General features: G+C 35.4%; 2 protein-coding genes across 2 annotated transcripts; both read left to right on the top strand.

Annotated features, from left to right (window-relative positions):
- The first annotated feature begins 956 nt into the window (after positions 1-956).
- On the top strand, positions 957-5,667 carry LOC126911269 (uncharacterized). The gene is made up of 4 exons (XM_050697359.1): positions 957-1,037; positions 1,643-4,212; positions 4,347-4,416; positions 4,527-5,667. The coding sequence occupies exons 1-2, from the start codon at positions 957-959 to the stop codon at positions 2,651-2,653; spliced, it is 1,092 nt and encodes a 363-aa protein (XP_050553316.1). The 3' UTR covers positions 2,654-4,212; positions 4,347-4,416; positions 4,527-5,667.
- Positions 5,668-12,481: 6,814 nt separating this feature from the next.
- Positions 12,482-14,637, top strand: LOC118271058 (myb/SANT-like DNA-binding domain-containing protein 4). Its single transcript, XM_050697358.1, has 3 exons — positions 12,482-12,890; positions 13,022-13,111; positions 14,573-14,637. The coding sequence occupies exons 1-3, from the start codon at positions 12,482-12,484 to the stop codon at positions 14,635-14,637; spliced, it is 564 nt and encodes a 187-aa protein (XP_050553315.1).
- Positions 14,638-15,268: the final 631 nt, after the last annotated feature.

Genomic DNA, 15,268 nt, shown 5'->3' with positions numbered 1-15,268 from the left:
TATGGAAATACAAAAATGTGATGACTACATTTTTATACATCAGTCAAATTACATTGAGATATTGTTAAATAAATTCAATTTATATGATTGTAAACCCAACAACATTCCAGTCGAAATACATATTAAATTGGAAAAAGGTGAAGGAGAAACAGAAAAGAACATTCCATATCGAGAAGCAGTGGGATCGTTGATGCACCTAGCTACAGTAAGTCGACCCGATATATCAGGGGTGGCCAACTGGTCGATCGCGAGCGATCAAATGAGTACCAAATAAGACGTAGGTGAATGAACAGCAGCAAGAGATTGGACATACGGAAATTGACACTGATATTATATCTGCCATGGGCGCTGTGGACGAGGAGCCTGTAAATAGCCCTTCAGCTCACAATGAGGTTGTGCAGCGCCGGACACCTATTCTAAGTAAAGGTCTGAAAAAAGAAGACAAGGCTTTGTTGCTAAAAGAATAAGCTTCTATTCATAACATACCTGCAATGGTACTCTCAAAATTGAATTCAGAGTTGTCAGCTGCCATATCGGAGCATTTAAAGAAAAGATATATAATTAGAGTATAGACAGAAAAATGTAGCTGCTGCCCTAGCAGCCGTCGGTTTGGAGAGCTTTATGTTTTATAATAAAGTTGAGGGAGTAAAAAGATTTAATGATGCTGCGAAGATCTTATGTGATCTACTGCATAGTGAGACTCAGAGCAGAAGAGCTCTAATTGCAAATGTCATTAACAAGGAATTGAAGGACTCCTTACAAGGTAACCCCGATGCACTCCTCTTCGGTGAAGGCCTCACTGAAAGGATCAAGGAGGCTAAAGCAGTCCAGAGGTCTGCTCAAGATCTGGGCACTACAGCAGCTGTTGTTAAACAAAACAACACCAACCGTAATCAACGACCTTTAAACTCGCGGGCCCTCCTCAACCAAGAAACAGGCGCTTGGGGATCAACAAGATGAAGACTGAGATCCAACAGAGTGTAGGGTGGAAGAAAGCTTACTCTCAAACCAGTGTCTACAACAACGCCGTAATTACGGTAAACCTACCGTAATTTGAACATATCTACCACCTACCGTAGACATGTTCAATTCTACCGTAATTTCGTCTTTATGAGTGGCGCCTTAAAAATGATGTACCCAACCTAACATACAGTTTATTTTTATTTGAAACAATGTTTAAAAATGACAACACTGTATCAGTGTATCAGTGTTGTCATTTCCTGGGGTATTCCCCGTACCATCAACTTGTATGTATAGACAAGTAGACGAAACTTGTGCGACCAAATTACGAAGTTATTGAATACAGTACTGCAGTAGAACTTACCCATACCTTTGCATTTTGTCAACTTTAATTTATGTTTGCCATTTTTTCACAAAAGTTTTCACAGCTGATCTTGTATCGCGTCGCGACTATATTTATAAAAAATGTTATCCGACAGTAACAATTCAAGTGACGACAGTGGCGGTGGACCTTCCAGTAGTAAGCGCGCTAAAAATAAGTCATACAAACAAAAATTTCGCTGAAAAATAAAGACTTTTCCTCGTGGCTTCGCGAATACCCGAAAAACCCAGGCTAATATAAGTGTGCTAAACGTCATAATGCAGGTTCAAAGCATCAAATTAAGGTAACGAGTAAATTTATTATATATCAACAACCAATTGTAAATTGTTGCAAACTTCAAAATCACATTCAGAAGAAGAAAAAGCAAAATATGCAGAGCTCAAACTAGCAGCATTCATGGCTGAACATAAGATACCTCATTCAAGTATGGACCATCTATCGGATTTGCTAGTTGATGCATTTCCTGATTCAAACATTGCCAAAAATATGAAAATGAAACACACTAAGCTGCAAGTTATAATAAATAATGTCTTAAGTGATTCGGAAAAAGCAGCTTTAATAGCCGATTTAAAATCACAAAAAAAATCTGTACTAATCGATGAAAGCACCGACGTTGCATCTACAAAAACTATGTGTGTGGTTGTTCGTTATTATGACCCGAAGATAGGGCGCGTGGTCAGTCGACTTTGGGAACTCATTGACCTTTTTGGCGAAGAGAATGTAGATCACACTACAATTGCAAAACGCCTATTCGAAGTGCTAATTAAATCATTCGAAGAAAATTGTGTGCCGCTAAATAATATAGTTGGGTTCGGATCTGATGGTTGCAATACAATGATGGGCTGTAACAATTCGGTTTCATCAAGATTCAGGCAGTTATGTCTAGGAATAACCATTATAAAGTGCGTTTGTCATTCGTTACACTTATGCTCGAGCGAGGGTTGCATAGAACTACCATCCGAATGCGAAAAATTAACACGCAACATCTATAACCACTTTAAAACCAGCAGTAAGCGGCAAAGTCAACTGAAAGCTTTCCAAGAGTTTTGTGATGCAAAAATACATAAAATGTTGCGACCAGCCCAAACTAGATGGCTCTCCTTATTAGCCGTCGTCGAAAGGATCCTTGAACAATGGGAGGCTCTTAAACTTTACTTTCATGATAAATGGCTTGAAGATCATGAATGCCGTGAAATACACACTGAAGTGTTATTGACACTGTCTCAAACGACCACCGCCGCCACCCCGACACCAGCTCGAACGGAGTTACTATCCACGCAAATAAAACTGCACAAAGAGGTAGCCAGATAATGACAACTGGAATAATCTCAAGCGAACGGCGCGTATCGTAAGCTAGTTTGATTGTTCAATTATACCAAAATTATCCCCATAATCATGGACGTTAGAAAAGACAATTATTTTAGGATTACAATAACTTATCGTAGAATTGTGTCGTTGATGGCAACGCATCTGTGACTCCTCTGGTGTTGATCTGGTGTCCATGGGCGGCGCTAATCGCTTACCATCAGGTGACTCGTCTGCTGATTGCAGCGTTGTTGTATTCGGATTAATTATTTAATTTAGATTATTGTATACTTGTTATAGCACTGACAATGACCGAAAATGATATTTATACTGTAAATAACACCGATCCGTTATCAATCCTTGCAACAAGTCGACGAAACCAAAGACTTTTCTCGAGATGATAGTGGCGACGAATATAAGCCAGAGAAATCGGTCCAACGTAGACGTATTGATTCAACGTCATCTAGCTCATTGTCAAGCTCTTCATCGTCTACTTCATCGTCTAATTCGTCCGATACTACTAGTAGTTCATCATCAACATCGACTGCTCAAGATTCTGTCATAAATTCTGTATTAAATACCAGCCAAGATTTAGAGTTATCATTCGATACTACTGTTACCAAAAAAGGTAAAAAAAGAGTTCGAAATGAATCTGCATGGATAAAAAATTACCGAAAGCACCAACGAAACTCTGGAAAGGTATACATTTGTAGAACTGGAAAAACAGTTGCAGTCAAACAGGAGATATTTGAATGTTATTGGGGCTTGGGATCGCTACAAAGACAGCGTGATTTTTTGAACTCCTGTTTAACAACATTGAAAGTTCCTTACTGCCGAGTAAAAGAAGGAGCTGCCAAAACCAGGAATCAAAATTGTGTTTTTCATTTCACGGTGAATGGCGAAAGTAAGCAGACGTGCAAACTATTTTTCATGAATACTTTTGGTATATTAGAGAGAACATTAAGAACGGATATTGAAGGTCGAAATAGTTCTAGCACAGGTGGTATCCCTGAGGACAAGCGTGGCAAACATGCTCATCATAATCAAGTAAACCCGGAAATCTCACAATCGGTTCGTGATCACGTTAACTCCGTCCCTAGAATTGAGAGCCACTATACTCGGGTTAATACGACTCGTGAACTAATTGACGGTGGTCTGACTGTTAAAGAATTGGCTATTTGACAGTTGTAACAATAAAATACGAAACAAGTTTGATATGATAGCTTTAAGTAGACAATCACTGTATAATAATTGGTTGCATTAATATTAATTATAATATTTTATTTTTGAAATTTAAATTTGTGATATTTGAATCTGTGCATTACGAGACCAAAACGCAGCGCGGCCATGATTGTACGTCAAGTGACGTCACATTTTATTAAACATTACCGCCGTACGTAAACAGTGACAGCATTTTACTGAGTTTGCTGCGAATTGAGTACATAATTATTATAATTAACTATTCTGGTTTTGGTCTTACAATGGAACCAGGGTTTATAAAATTTCTTCATAAGTAATCCCGACGACTTTTGCGCTGCCTAATTTCGGAATGTTAAAACTACTGTGTAAGTAACCAATTAAACAAACTTAATCCAATATAATTGATGTAAAAATCGATATGAATATTTACTTGACTATACGTAATTCATGGCAGAATTTTTGTTTTCAAATAAATTTATAGGTTATGTTTTATTTTCAGATCTTCGAGAGAGTCGTATGGAGATGATGCCATTGGCTATGTACAAATAAAAAGGGAGAATTTGTGCATTGTAAGTATTTATATCAGTTGTCCAGCACCCATAACACAGGCATTAAATTGCTTAACTTGGGGCTGTGTGGATTGCCCTACGATATTTATTTATTTTTTTATTTATTCAAGGTGCGCAAACAACCATACTCTGTGACCATGGTGATAGATGAAAAGCAAGGAGAAGTCAAAACTGTACAGTGTGAAGACTGCCCTGCATCACAAGGATATTGCAAACATGCAGTGGCATTTTTAATGTGGACACATAGAAGAAGTGAGGAGCCTTCTTGCACTGCCACTGAATGTTACTGGAAGAAATCAATACTTTCAAAAGTAGGCAGTTCTCTGAAATTCATGAAAATAAAAGAGATGAAAGACGGAAATAGTTCTTTACCTGGGGTAAAATTAAGGCGGAAAATTAAAGAAATTGGTGACAGAAATAGCTCTTCGTCTACCCAACAAGATGAAGGTGTACTGTTTGATTTTTTAGAAGAGAGTAAAAAACGTAAATTACAAAATTGCCAAATTTTAAAACATCAACCTGATTATGAATGTGATATAGTTCAGTTGCTCTCGTTGCACTATTTAAGTTACAAATGTAATGCGCACAATGACTGCGATAAATTTATAAATAGTGTAAATGCAGTTTTTACAGAAGAGAATGTCAAGAACATAGAAAGACTAACACGAGAGCAACATAAAAGTTCAGCATGGTTTGAGCTTCGATATGCAAGAATTACAGCATCAACAGCATTCGATGTAAGTCGCTGCAAAACATCAGAAGGGTCATTAATTTCAATATTGATAGGTGCAAAAGTGCCTGAAACAGTTGCCATGAAGCGAGGCCAAAAATTAGAATATTTAGTAAAAACAGAAATAAGTAAGCAACGGGGCAATATTTCTCAGTGTGGCCTGTTCATATGTCAAGAGTATCCAATGTTAGCTGCTTCACCTGATGGGATTTTAAATGGTGACACTGTAGTAGAAATTAAATGCCCAACGACTGAGAAAACTTACAAAACATATGTTTCTAACAATGAAATCACTGCAAAATATTATGCACAAGTGCAGTTGCAGATGCACATAACCAAACTAAGTGAGTGTTTGTTCTGTGTTGCATCATGGGATTTTGAAGAGAATCATCATATCAATATTGTGCCCATAAAATATAATGATAAATATATGAAAGAATTGTTGGATAAATTAACAATGTTTTGGAAAAAAAATGTTTATCCATTACTTTATAATAGTACCAAATAAAAGAAATTTATTTTGACAAATCATGTATTTTTTATTATACTGTCCTAATGTATGTTAATCAGTGCACATGCAATAACAACACATTCATCTAAATATTTTAACAGTTTTCTATTAACAACAGAATGAGGTTTTAACATAGAGAATTCTCGCAAACGCCTTATAACTCTTTCGATGTGTATTCTTAAATTCGCAATCTGTTTTGTTTTCAATACATCTTGTTTTGATAATTTTGAATTAGATGGAACACTTGGGGGTCTTACTAAATTAATTCCTTTTTGCAGTAAGAGTTCTTCAATGTGTTTGAAACCTCTGTCTGCAAGTATAGATACACCTTGTTCTAAACCATCTATAAAACTGCAGTCCTGTACTGATTGAACATCGGTAATTCTACCACCGTACCCAGGTGAAATGTAATTGATGATACCGTCAGGGGTACTACTGATTAAAAATTTTGCAGTGTTTGCTTTTTTATATTCCGACCATGACAAAGCCTGCTCTACAGACTTGGATGGTTTTTGTATTTCAATTTCTAGACAATCAATTATGCAGTAGATATTAAAATACTTATGTCTAAATGCCATGGGCAAGTTTTGCTTCACTGCTCTTTTATTTGATTTAATGACAAATGGACGTAATACATTTACAATAACAGGAATAGACTGCATGAAAATTTTACTAGCATATGACAAAGACATGTCAAATTGATCTGCAAGCTCAGAAAATGTTGTGTGTACATTCATAAAAACTGAATTTTTCGGTTCAATTTTAAGTTAGAGCAAAAAAACATGGTGGGCCCTATTTAGTTTTGAGTAGTTTATTATGGTTGTCTATTATCAGGGCTAATAAGAATTCAACATATGATCAAAGATCTTAGGTCAGAAAATTTAAAATACTGCATCTGTCTGCTTGATGTCATTCAAGAAACCCTAAAGAAACGCTTTAAGAAGTTTTTGCAGTTTGAGCCTTCAGCAAATGATGCCATTTTAGCTTCAGTATCAAAAGAGCGTAAAGAATATGTAAAAGAACTTGTCTTGACTGAAACACGAAAAATAAACCGATCTGAAAAACTAAATTCGGAGGCTTTGGACAATAGGTGATACAAAAAAAAAGTCAAAGAATGAATCTTATTATTAGTTCCTCGTTCGTTTAAATTAAAATTGAAAAAAATAGGTAAAAGTTATACCGATCGCTCTGAACAATATACAAAAATATAAAACAGCTCTCAACAATATAAGGAAGAAGCTCTACAGAGCGAAAAACAAGACGAAAAGGAAATGCATTTACTACAGACTGAAAACGATAAGCTTAAGGCGCGGCCGCGGCAAGAAGTCAAGGAAGTCGCAATATGTGAAGCATACACTGACTGCAAGAAAAATCCAGAAAGAAGAGTTATTAAAAGTATAGCACTAAAAGTAGGTGAAAAAATTAACACAAGACCGGATCGAAACTTGTTGGGACTTAAAGGTCAAGTAAAACCAATTTCAAGAGCAGACCTCTGAATAAAAGTATTTTGGAGGACTTGGAGAAGTTTTACAATCGTGATGATATTAGTAGAAGCACAACAGGTAAACGTGAAACCAGGACGAAGAATAAAATAAAAGTGCAGATCAGATATTTAGTCGATACCATGCAAAATTATTATAAAATATATAGAGAAAAATGTGGTAATGTGGTCCCTGCGTGTTTATTGGCCTCCCTAGATATTTATAGTTTAGAAACACGCCATCTAGAATTTTTACGGAGCTCATGTGACATTATTAATTTTAACCGAATAAATCTGCGAGGTGGCGTTCCGTTTTCTTTTTCTGCGAAACTGTCGATACACGCGAGTGGCAAACTTTATTATCGCTCTGCATTTTATTCAATTTTACTGGAAATAAACTCTTAAACTTAAAACTCACTTGAGTTTTAGCTTTGGTCATTTGTACGCTGTGTTTGATAAACGTTATTCTACAGGATTTTGAAGGTACAGTGCCCTCCAAAAGTTAGTTGAAATTAGTTCACCTTATCAATGATGTTATATATTTTCCAAAATACGCAGTTTCTATGAATGAACTGTTTACTATTTATGTTTGGATACACTATTCTAATACGTACAGTAGGGAATTCCCCGAAATTCATTTTGATTTCTTTCAAAATCTATGTTTATGTGTGCACTACTGGAATTGAGCGCGTCAAAAGTCAGTTGAAATAGCAAACTTTAAACGATATCCGATACTCTCGCGGTTTTAAATTCATTTATTATTTTTGTTAAGGCAGTGTGCGTAGTTTAAATTTAATAATAAGATATTGTAAGGTGATTTGACTGTTTTTGAATTAATAATGGCTCCGAGGCGAAAATTAACTGTCGAAGAAAGAATAAAGATTGTGTGTGAATACGAAAAAATTAAAAACTTTAGTGCTGTGGGAAAATTATTTAAAGTTAGTCCAGAAGGTGTCCGAAAAATAATAAAGAAAAGTTTAGAATGTCCAAGTCTTGCAGATAGGCCACGGTCGGGGCGTCCTAGGGCTACTACTTCTGTTGATGATCGACTAATAGTGCGGCAGTGTAAAATTAATCCCAAGATTGTGGTACGAGAGATCAAAGATCAGTTACGGGAAGCAGGGACCTCGGTTTCTGAAACTACTATCAGGCGACGCCTGCATGATGCTAATTTACGAGGTCACATTGCCAGAAAGAAACCTCTTTTAACATCGATCCATAAAAAACGAAGGTTGGAGTTCGCCCGCAAGTATTCGGATAAACCAATAGAATTTTGGAAGAGAGTAATCTTTAGCGATGAATCGAAGTTCGAACTATTTGGAAATCGCCGTCGGCAAACTGTATGGCGCACAAGCAATGATAACTCTTACGACGACAAATACTTGCAGCCCACTGTGAAACACGGCGGTGGGAGTGTGATGGTTTGGGGGTGTTTTTCTTGGCATGGTGTGGGCCGACTGCAAGTAATTGAAGGCAAGATGACAGCACAGGTCTATTGTAATATTCTCAGTGACAATTTAAAACAATCTGCTGAAACTATGGGGTTAGGTCGGATTTTCAAGTTCCAACAAGACAACGATCCGAAGCATACAGCAAGGATAACTAAACAATATTTTGAAGATAACGAAGTGGATTTACTGGAATGGCCTTCGATGTCACCCGACCTTAACCCCATTGAACATTTGTGGGATGAATTAGACCGCAGGATCCCTGTTTCCATAAGACGCAACAGGAATTTGTTTAAAAATAAAATTCTTGAAACATGGTCGATTATACCGGTCGAAACATTACAGAATCTTGTAGAATCAATGCCTAGACGACTTAAAACAGTTCTACAGAATAATGGCGGTCATACAAAATATTAAAAGTTAAAATATTTGCAAAGACACAAGCCTTAAAATATTTTTTCAACAATTTCAACTAACTTTTGGTAACGTGATTTCATTGTTAATCTACATAAATTATAATTATAAAATTTGTTATGATTCTCTTACTGACAGAAATATTCTAAATTGATTATATTTTAATAAATAATTCTTGAAGCCACGATTTTATATGGTTTTATTATAATTTCCTCACATTTACTACATTATTGATCATTTCAACTAACTTTTGGAGGGCACTGTAAATATAAAAAACATTTGATGAATATTTGTGTTATGGTTTGTTTAGAAATTCTTGCTATCTTGCAATTTGGCCCCCTCATATTTATTATGGTCCCGGGGGTCATATTACATGTATGCCGTTATATCACTTCCTTAATTTTTAATTTTCCCCTTTCAGATGCCTCGACAAAGCGTGTTGTCTCCATCTTCAAAGAAAAGGAAAACATGGGATCCTGAACAAAAGAAAAAAAACAATTAATTGAAGCAGTGAGGACAAAGGTCATGGAGTTTAAAGAGGCTGTAAAAATATTTTCTGTACCAAGATCTATACTGAAACGATTAGTGAAGGACTCTCAAGAATCTTTGGAGGTACTTGTGCATAAGCCTCTTGGGAGAAAACCTATACTTCCATCTGTCCTGGAAAAGAAGTTATTAGAGTATATTTTGTTTATGGAGTCTAGGTACTATGGGCTTACTAGAATGGATGTTCGAATAATAGCTTATCAATGGGCATTGAAAAACAACATCGAAAATAACTTCAGAAATGAAGTAGCAGGGCGTGCTTGGGAAGACCACTTTTTGAAGCGACATAGAGACAGTTTATCATTACGAAGACCAATGGGACGTCGTATGCTCAAAGATTTAACCGTGAAGCAGTCAAAGATATTTTTGATATTTTGAAAACCGAAATTAGAAAATTATCCTTCCGACAGGATGTTTAATGTAGATGAGAATGGGTTGACAATTGTGCTGTCTAAAGTACCACAGGTGGTAGGTAAAAAAGGGAAAAAGCAGATAGGAGCCTTGACTGCTGCAGAGCGAGGCAGGGTCACTATGTACTATTGTTTGTTGCATGAGTGCCTCGGGTATCTTTGTGCCACCCATTATGAAAAAACTTTACGGATATTTCGATGAAAGGTGCGCCACCAGGATCGATTGGTAAAGTACTTCCATCTGGTTGGATTCAATCAAATTTGTTCACTGAATGGTTCAAGCATTTTATTGAAAAAACGAATCCATTTGCACTCTCCAGTATTGCTTATCTTTACTTTATGCAAAAATATCCAGATTACAGAAAAAACTGAAACAAGAAATAAGAAGAAAAGAGAGATATCGAAAGAGATGTCAAAGACAAAACAAAAATAATCAAACTTCACCGGAAGCCAAAGTATCAGCTCTCTTAAAGAACGTCCGAGTTCCTTAAATTGTGAAAAAGAAGCTTCTTTTATCAGAAGTTAATACTCAACAGCTAAAAGGCAGGTACAGTACTTAAAGAAACATAGTAAAAAGAAAAAGTACTATGAAATAGTAAAACCCGATCTTTTGAAGAAACATAAACTACTCAGCTTATCAAAACAGTTTTTCAAACATGATTGTTACAAATAGAGCGTTTCTAGGAAAGTCAGTGCTAAATTAATAAAGGTAAAAAAGGATGTTCAAGATTTTTTGGAAAAGGACGAAAGTTCTCGGATGTGCCCAGGCAAGAAAGATTTTGTAAAGTCAAAAGGACAGGTAATTTAAAAACGTTTACTGTGCGATACCATGAAAAATTTGCACAATAAATTCCTGACTACAGTTGAGTATAAAATAAGCTTGACAACTTTCTGCAGATTTCGGCTTTTTTGGGTGACTTGGGCAAACATAAAAGACCGTGACACATGCAAATGTGTAATCCACGCAAATGTTTAACGGATGATCATGAAGTTACATGAAAATAAAGTATTGTTTTGCTGTAATCTAACTAGATTTTTGACCATGAAAACATGCAATGTTTATTCAACTAAATGTCTTTTACGAGAATTCTTTAAAAGAAAACTAATTTCATTTAAAAAGCTTCATGACTTGTCTGCAATAATCATTCCCTCACCTTAATTGTCACTTTGTTTTTTTTTTCTGTCCTCAGAACTTTCATAAAACGCGATAATTTTTGGGACCACTACATAATTTAATTCTAGTAGTACTATCAAATTCACATAAAATAATTATCAAATAATGTCAATATTTTTTGTCATTTTAAGATAGCCTATTTTCGGGATTTCTTGAAAATCACCCCATTACTAACTACAAAAGAGTATTATTTTTCGCGTAAACTCGTGCTTTTTAATGAATCTTTTGTCCCACCAGGAAAAAACAAGACTGCAGTTTGTATTCTTTGGCACGAGGGTGAAAGTGGCAGAAAAGCATATAATGTGGCTACAACTTATGTTTATTTTTTGAGAAATTACTGTCGTGATCAAAAGCATGTTTACTTTTTTCTTGACAACTGCAGCTCACAGAACAAGAACAAAGTCCTTTTCTCGGCTTTAGTAAGGTTAATCAATGATAGAAATCGATACAGTAACGCTGGAGTATTTTGAAAGTGGTCACACCTTTATGGCAGCAGATACTGTGCATGCAGCTATCACAAAAAAAATTAAACAAACCGGGGAAATTTACGATTTTGTTCAGAACATAAAATCGTCTCGGTAAAATATAGAAGTAGCTGTACTTACTCACAAAGACATGATCGTCTTTTCAAATGATTCTAAACTAGCATTCCCCAAAGGCTTCAATATTCAAAATCTGAAAGTGATTGAATTTAGAAGGGGATGTTTCGATGTTTGCAAAAAATGATTATATTGGAGAATTTAAAGAAATACATTTCTTGAAGAGAAAGGAGGTGCAAAAGCTTTTAAATGAAATTGAAAATGATAACAATGAACTGCTCCATTCATTACCAAGAGAAACTGACCCCAGGGGTATTAGTGAAATAAAGAAAAGAGAATTATTACAGCTATGCAAGTGTATGCCTTCAACAAGATCCGTTTTTTATGAAAATCTTGTGGTATGATTAGAGCCGGATCTTGACGATCATTACAATTAACATTTACAATCTTATAATTTTACATGTGGTTTCTATAGTTAAGGTTTTACTATACTAAGGGTCTCTTTCACCATCTCCAAGTAAAGTGTTGAGTAGTTACTTGTCGATTAACTTTACTTGGCAAGTAAAACTTACGAGTAACTTTTGTCAATTTCACAAACGAAATTAAAGCTCTGAGTAACTACTAGTTGGTTAAGTGAATGACGTCATAAATCGTACATTGCATTCGTTCAATATTACGTCACCGTTACTTGTCAGACGTCGTCGTTGCCGCTTTAGCTGTCACTTGCGACTTGCGTGTGCGTCTATTGTTTGTTATTGTTGTGCTTAGGTTTTTTATTTATCCGAATTCTCCGGCTATTATTTAGTGCTCAGAATGGAAAAAGTTAAGCGAGGTAGGAGTGCAAACTTTTCTCTGCACGAGAGAGACATTTTGGTGTCTCCAATACAGAAGCATAAATCTGTTTTAGAAAATAAGCAAAGTGATGCTTCCACATGGAAGATGAAAGAAGCCGCGTGGGAAGACATCCAAAAGGTATTTAATGCTCGATCTGGGGGCACATTTAGAACCACAAAAACTTTAAAAGTTAAAGATGAGGGCCTCAAACGTTTGGTAAGAAAAAAGTCTGCTGTAATACGCTCGGAGCTCTACCGTATTGGAGGTGGCCGCAACACGGCGCCTCCACTAGACAACGTAGAGGAGCAAATCAAGTGTTTGATTTCATTAAGCACAGACGGTATGCAAAGCATTTATGACTCCGATGTCATAATTCAAGAAAATCAAGGTAAGTTACATGGTAATTATGTCCTTAGTTATAAAATCCTGTAATTCGAATTTGTACCTATCTATACAAAAGTTCATAATAATTTATTTAAATATAGATAATTATAATATGGTTTTAATGCTTTGTTACAGATAACATCAATGTTCCTAAGGAATCTCTACAAGTTGCTGAGATTTCCCAGATTTCCAAGTTTTGTTTAACTAACGTAAATGTTGATACATGTAAGCGTTGGAATAAAATAAATAAAAGATATATCCAAGTTCCACGTCCAGAAGTCATCAAAATGTATAATGCGAATATGGGTGGCGTCGATTTGGCAGACAGAATGATAGCAGTTTGCCCGATACGGGCGCGAACTCGTAAGTGGACTATCAGGTTTATTTTTCATATGATTGACATTGCTGTGTCGAACTCTTGGATTATTTATCGTGAGCAACGTAAGCTTCAGAATGACCCCTTGCATAAAATACCTCAGCTGCGTGAGTACGGGACAATAATTTACCCCAGGGTGAAATTAAGAATTGTCATGGTCAAGAGATGGAAGAGGTGATTGATTTTGTTTGATTTTCATAGAATGTTTATAAATAATAAAATTCATCTAATTTATTAATTTTGTTTGATTTTCACAAAAAATTTGCAAAGAATGATTTTGTTTGATTTTCACAAAAATCTACTTATTTAAATTTTAGAGAAATTTTTATTTCAAACTATTGTTATTAAGATTCTTAGTGACAACCCTGATAATGATTCATAATGACAAATTAAATCAAAAATTGTAATATCCACTGTAGATTTTTTCCAAAATTGGTAATATCCAAGCGTTTAAATCAAACCTAGTAAAATCCAATCAATTTCTGCTTTTTGCGCCTTAATTATCCACAGAAAAGGTAAGTTTGTACATTAGGCATCCTTTTCTAACCCATATGGGGTTATCTTGCTCAAAAGAGACGTAAATAGAACCTGCATTAATAGTATAGAATAAAATACGTCATTGTGTAAAAACATCTTTAACGGATTTTTCCACTTTTGCTGTTCACCGACACAATTAATTACCTTCTAGCCGGACACACATATATGCCAGTTGACAGCATGCATGCTGTTATTGAGAGGGAAGTAAAAAGCTAATTGTTTGGGCACCTTCGCAATGGCCAAGTTTCATAGAGAGTGCTAGAAAACGGCCTCAACCATATAACGTGAGTGTCTTAGAGCATACAGATTTCATTAACTTCCAGGATCTGGCGGATTCTGAATTCACTCAAGCTACTCTTAAAAATAAAAATCTACGTATGAAAAACATAAGAGTGTGCACATTTAAAAAAAATGCTTTGACTAAAATTGAAGTAAAATAAACAATGTTAGAGACTGGTGATACTTATGACGTGGAGCTCTCCAAAGAATTACTTCCAAAGAATTTTAACGTAAGAGGAAAGGGTAAAGGGACTGGAAAAAGAAGTGCTGCTAGAGGTAAAATTACAAAAATTCAGACAGCAAAAATGAAACTGCCGCTGAAAGTACTAGCAATCCCATAAGTCAAATGAACACAGACAATTTGCCATTTCTATATAAAGAGAGGCTCCCAATTTCTATTCCAAAATACAATGACCTCAAAAAATTGTGCGACACCGGTATAATACCAAAAACATTTCATGCTGAATATTTGAACCTGCCAAATAAATCTCCAGTTAAAGATACCCTCATTGAAACTGACGACGATGAAGATGGAATGACAGCTGATGATGATAACTGAAAAACTGTTTTGTCCCTTACATTAATTGATACTTCTGGTATCGATATGGATTTAAGATGTCTTTACTGCAGTGCATACTATGCCATTTATGTCCAATTGGTTTTGGTTGCTTTTACTGCATAATATGCCATATATGGGAAAAATAAGTTTTTTATCATATTTCGAAAAGTAATCAGATTTTGGAAAAGTGCTTGAACTAACTTAATAGCACATGTCAAGAACTATCAAATATATTTTGTGCAGAAAAAAATAAAAACTCATGCGGTAAGGGGCTTAAATTCCATGCAGTAAAGTCTAAGACTAACCCATGAAATATCGTTCAGAGGCAAAATTTTTCAAGACAACACTTACACTGACCTCAAAAGTTTTTGCAATAGGTAAAAATAAGAAAGGTAGGATTGAATAGAAACATTTCAAAATATAAATAAATAAACATAATTAATATATTATATAGGTATATCAGATATGTATAACTCAACAAGACAACCAGAGACCTTTTGTATGGACACACAACATTAACACTTCATAGTGCCCACTGCTGAAATCGAACAACCCTCGCCTTGACCAATGCCAATCTAGCCGATGCTTGACATCCACATTTTTAGATAAATTTAATTTTAATTAAAAATAC

The sequence above is a fragment of the Spodoptera frugiperda genome, chromosome 12, assembly GCF_023101765.2.
Source record: "Spodoptera frugiperda isolate SF20-4 chromosome 12, AGI-APGP_CSIRO_Sfru_2.0, whole genome shotgun sequence".
Classification (NCBI taxonomy): Eukaryota; Metazoa; Arthropoda; class Insecta; order Lepidoptera; family Noctuidae; genus Spodoptera; species Spodoptera frugiperda.
Note: the sequence above shows the minus strand (reverse complement) of the source record. Positions and strands in the feature narration are given on the sequence as shown.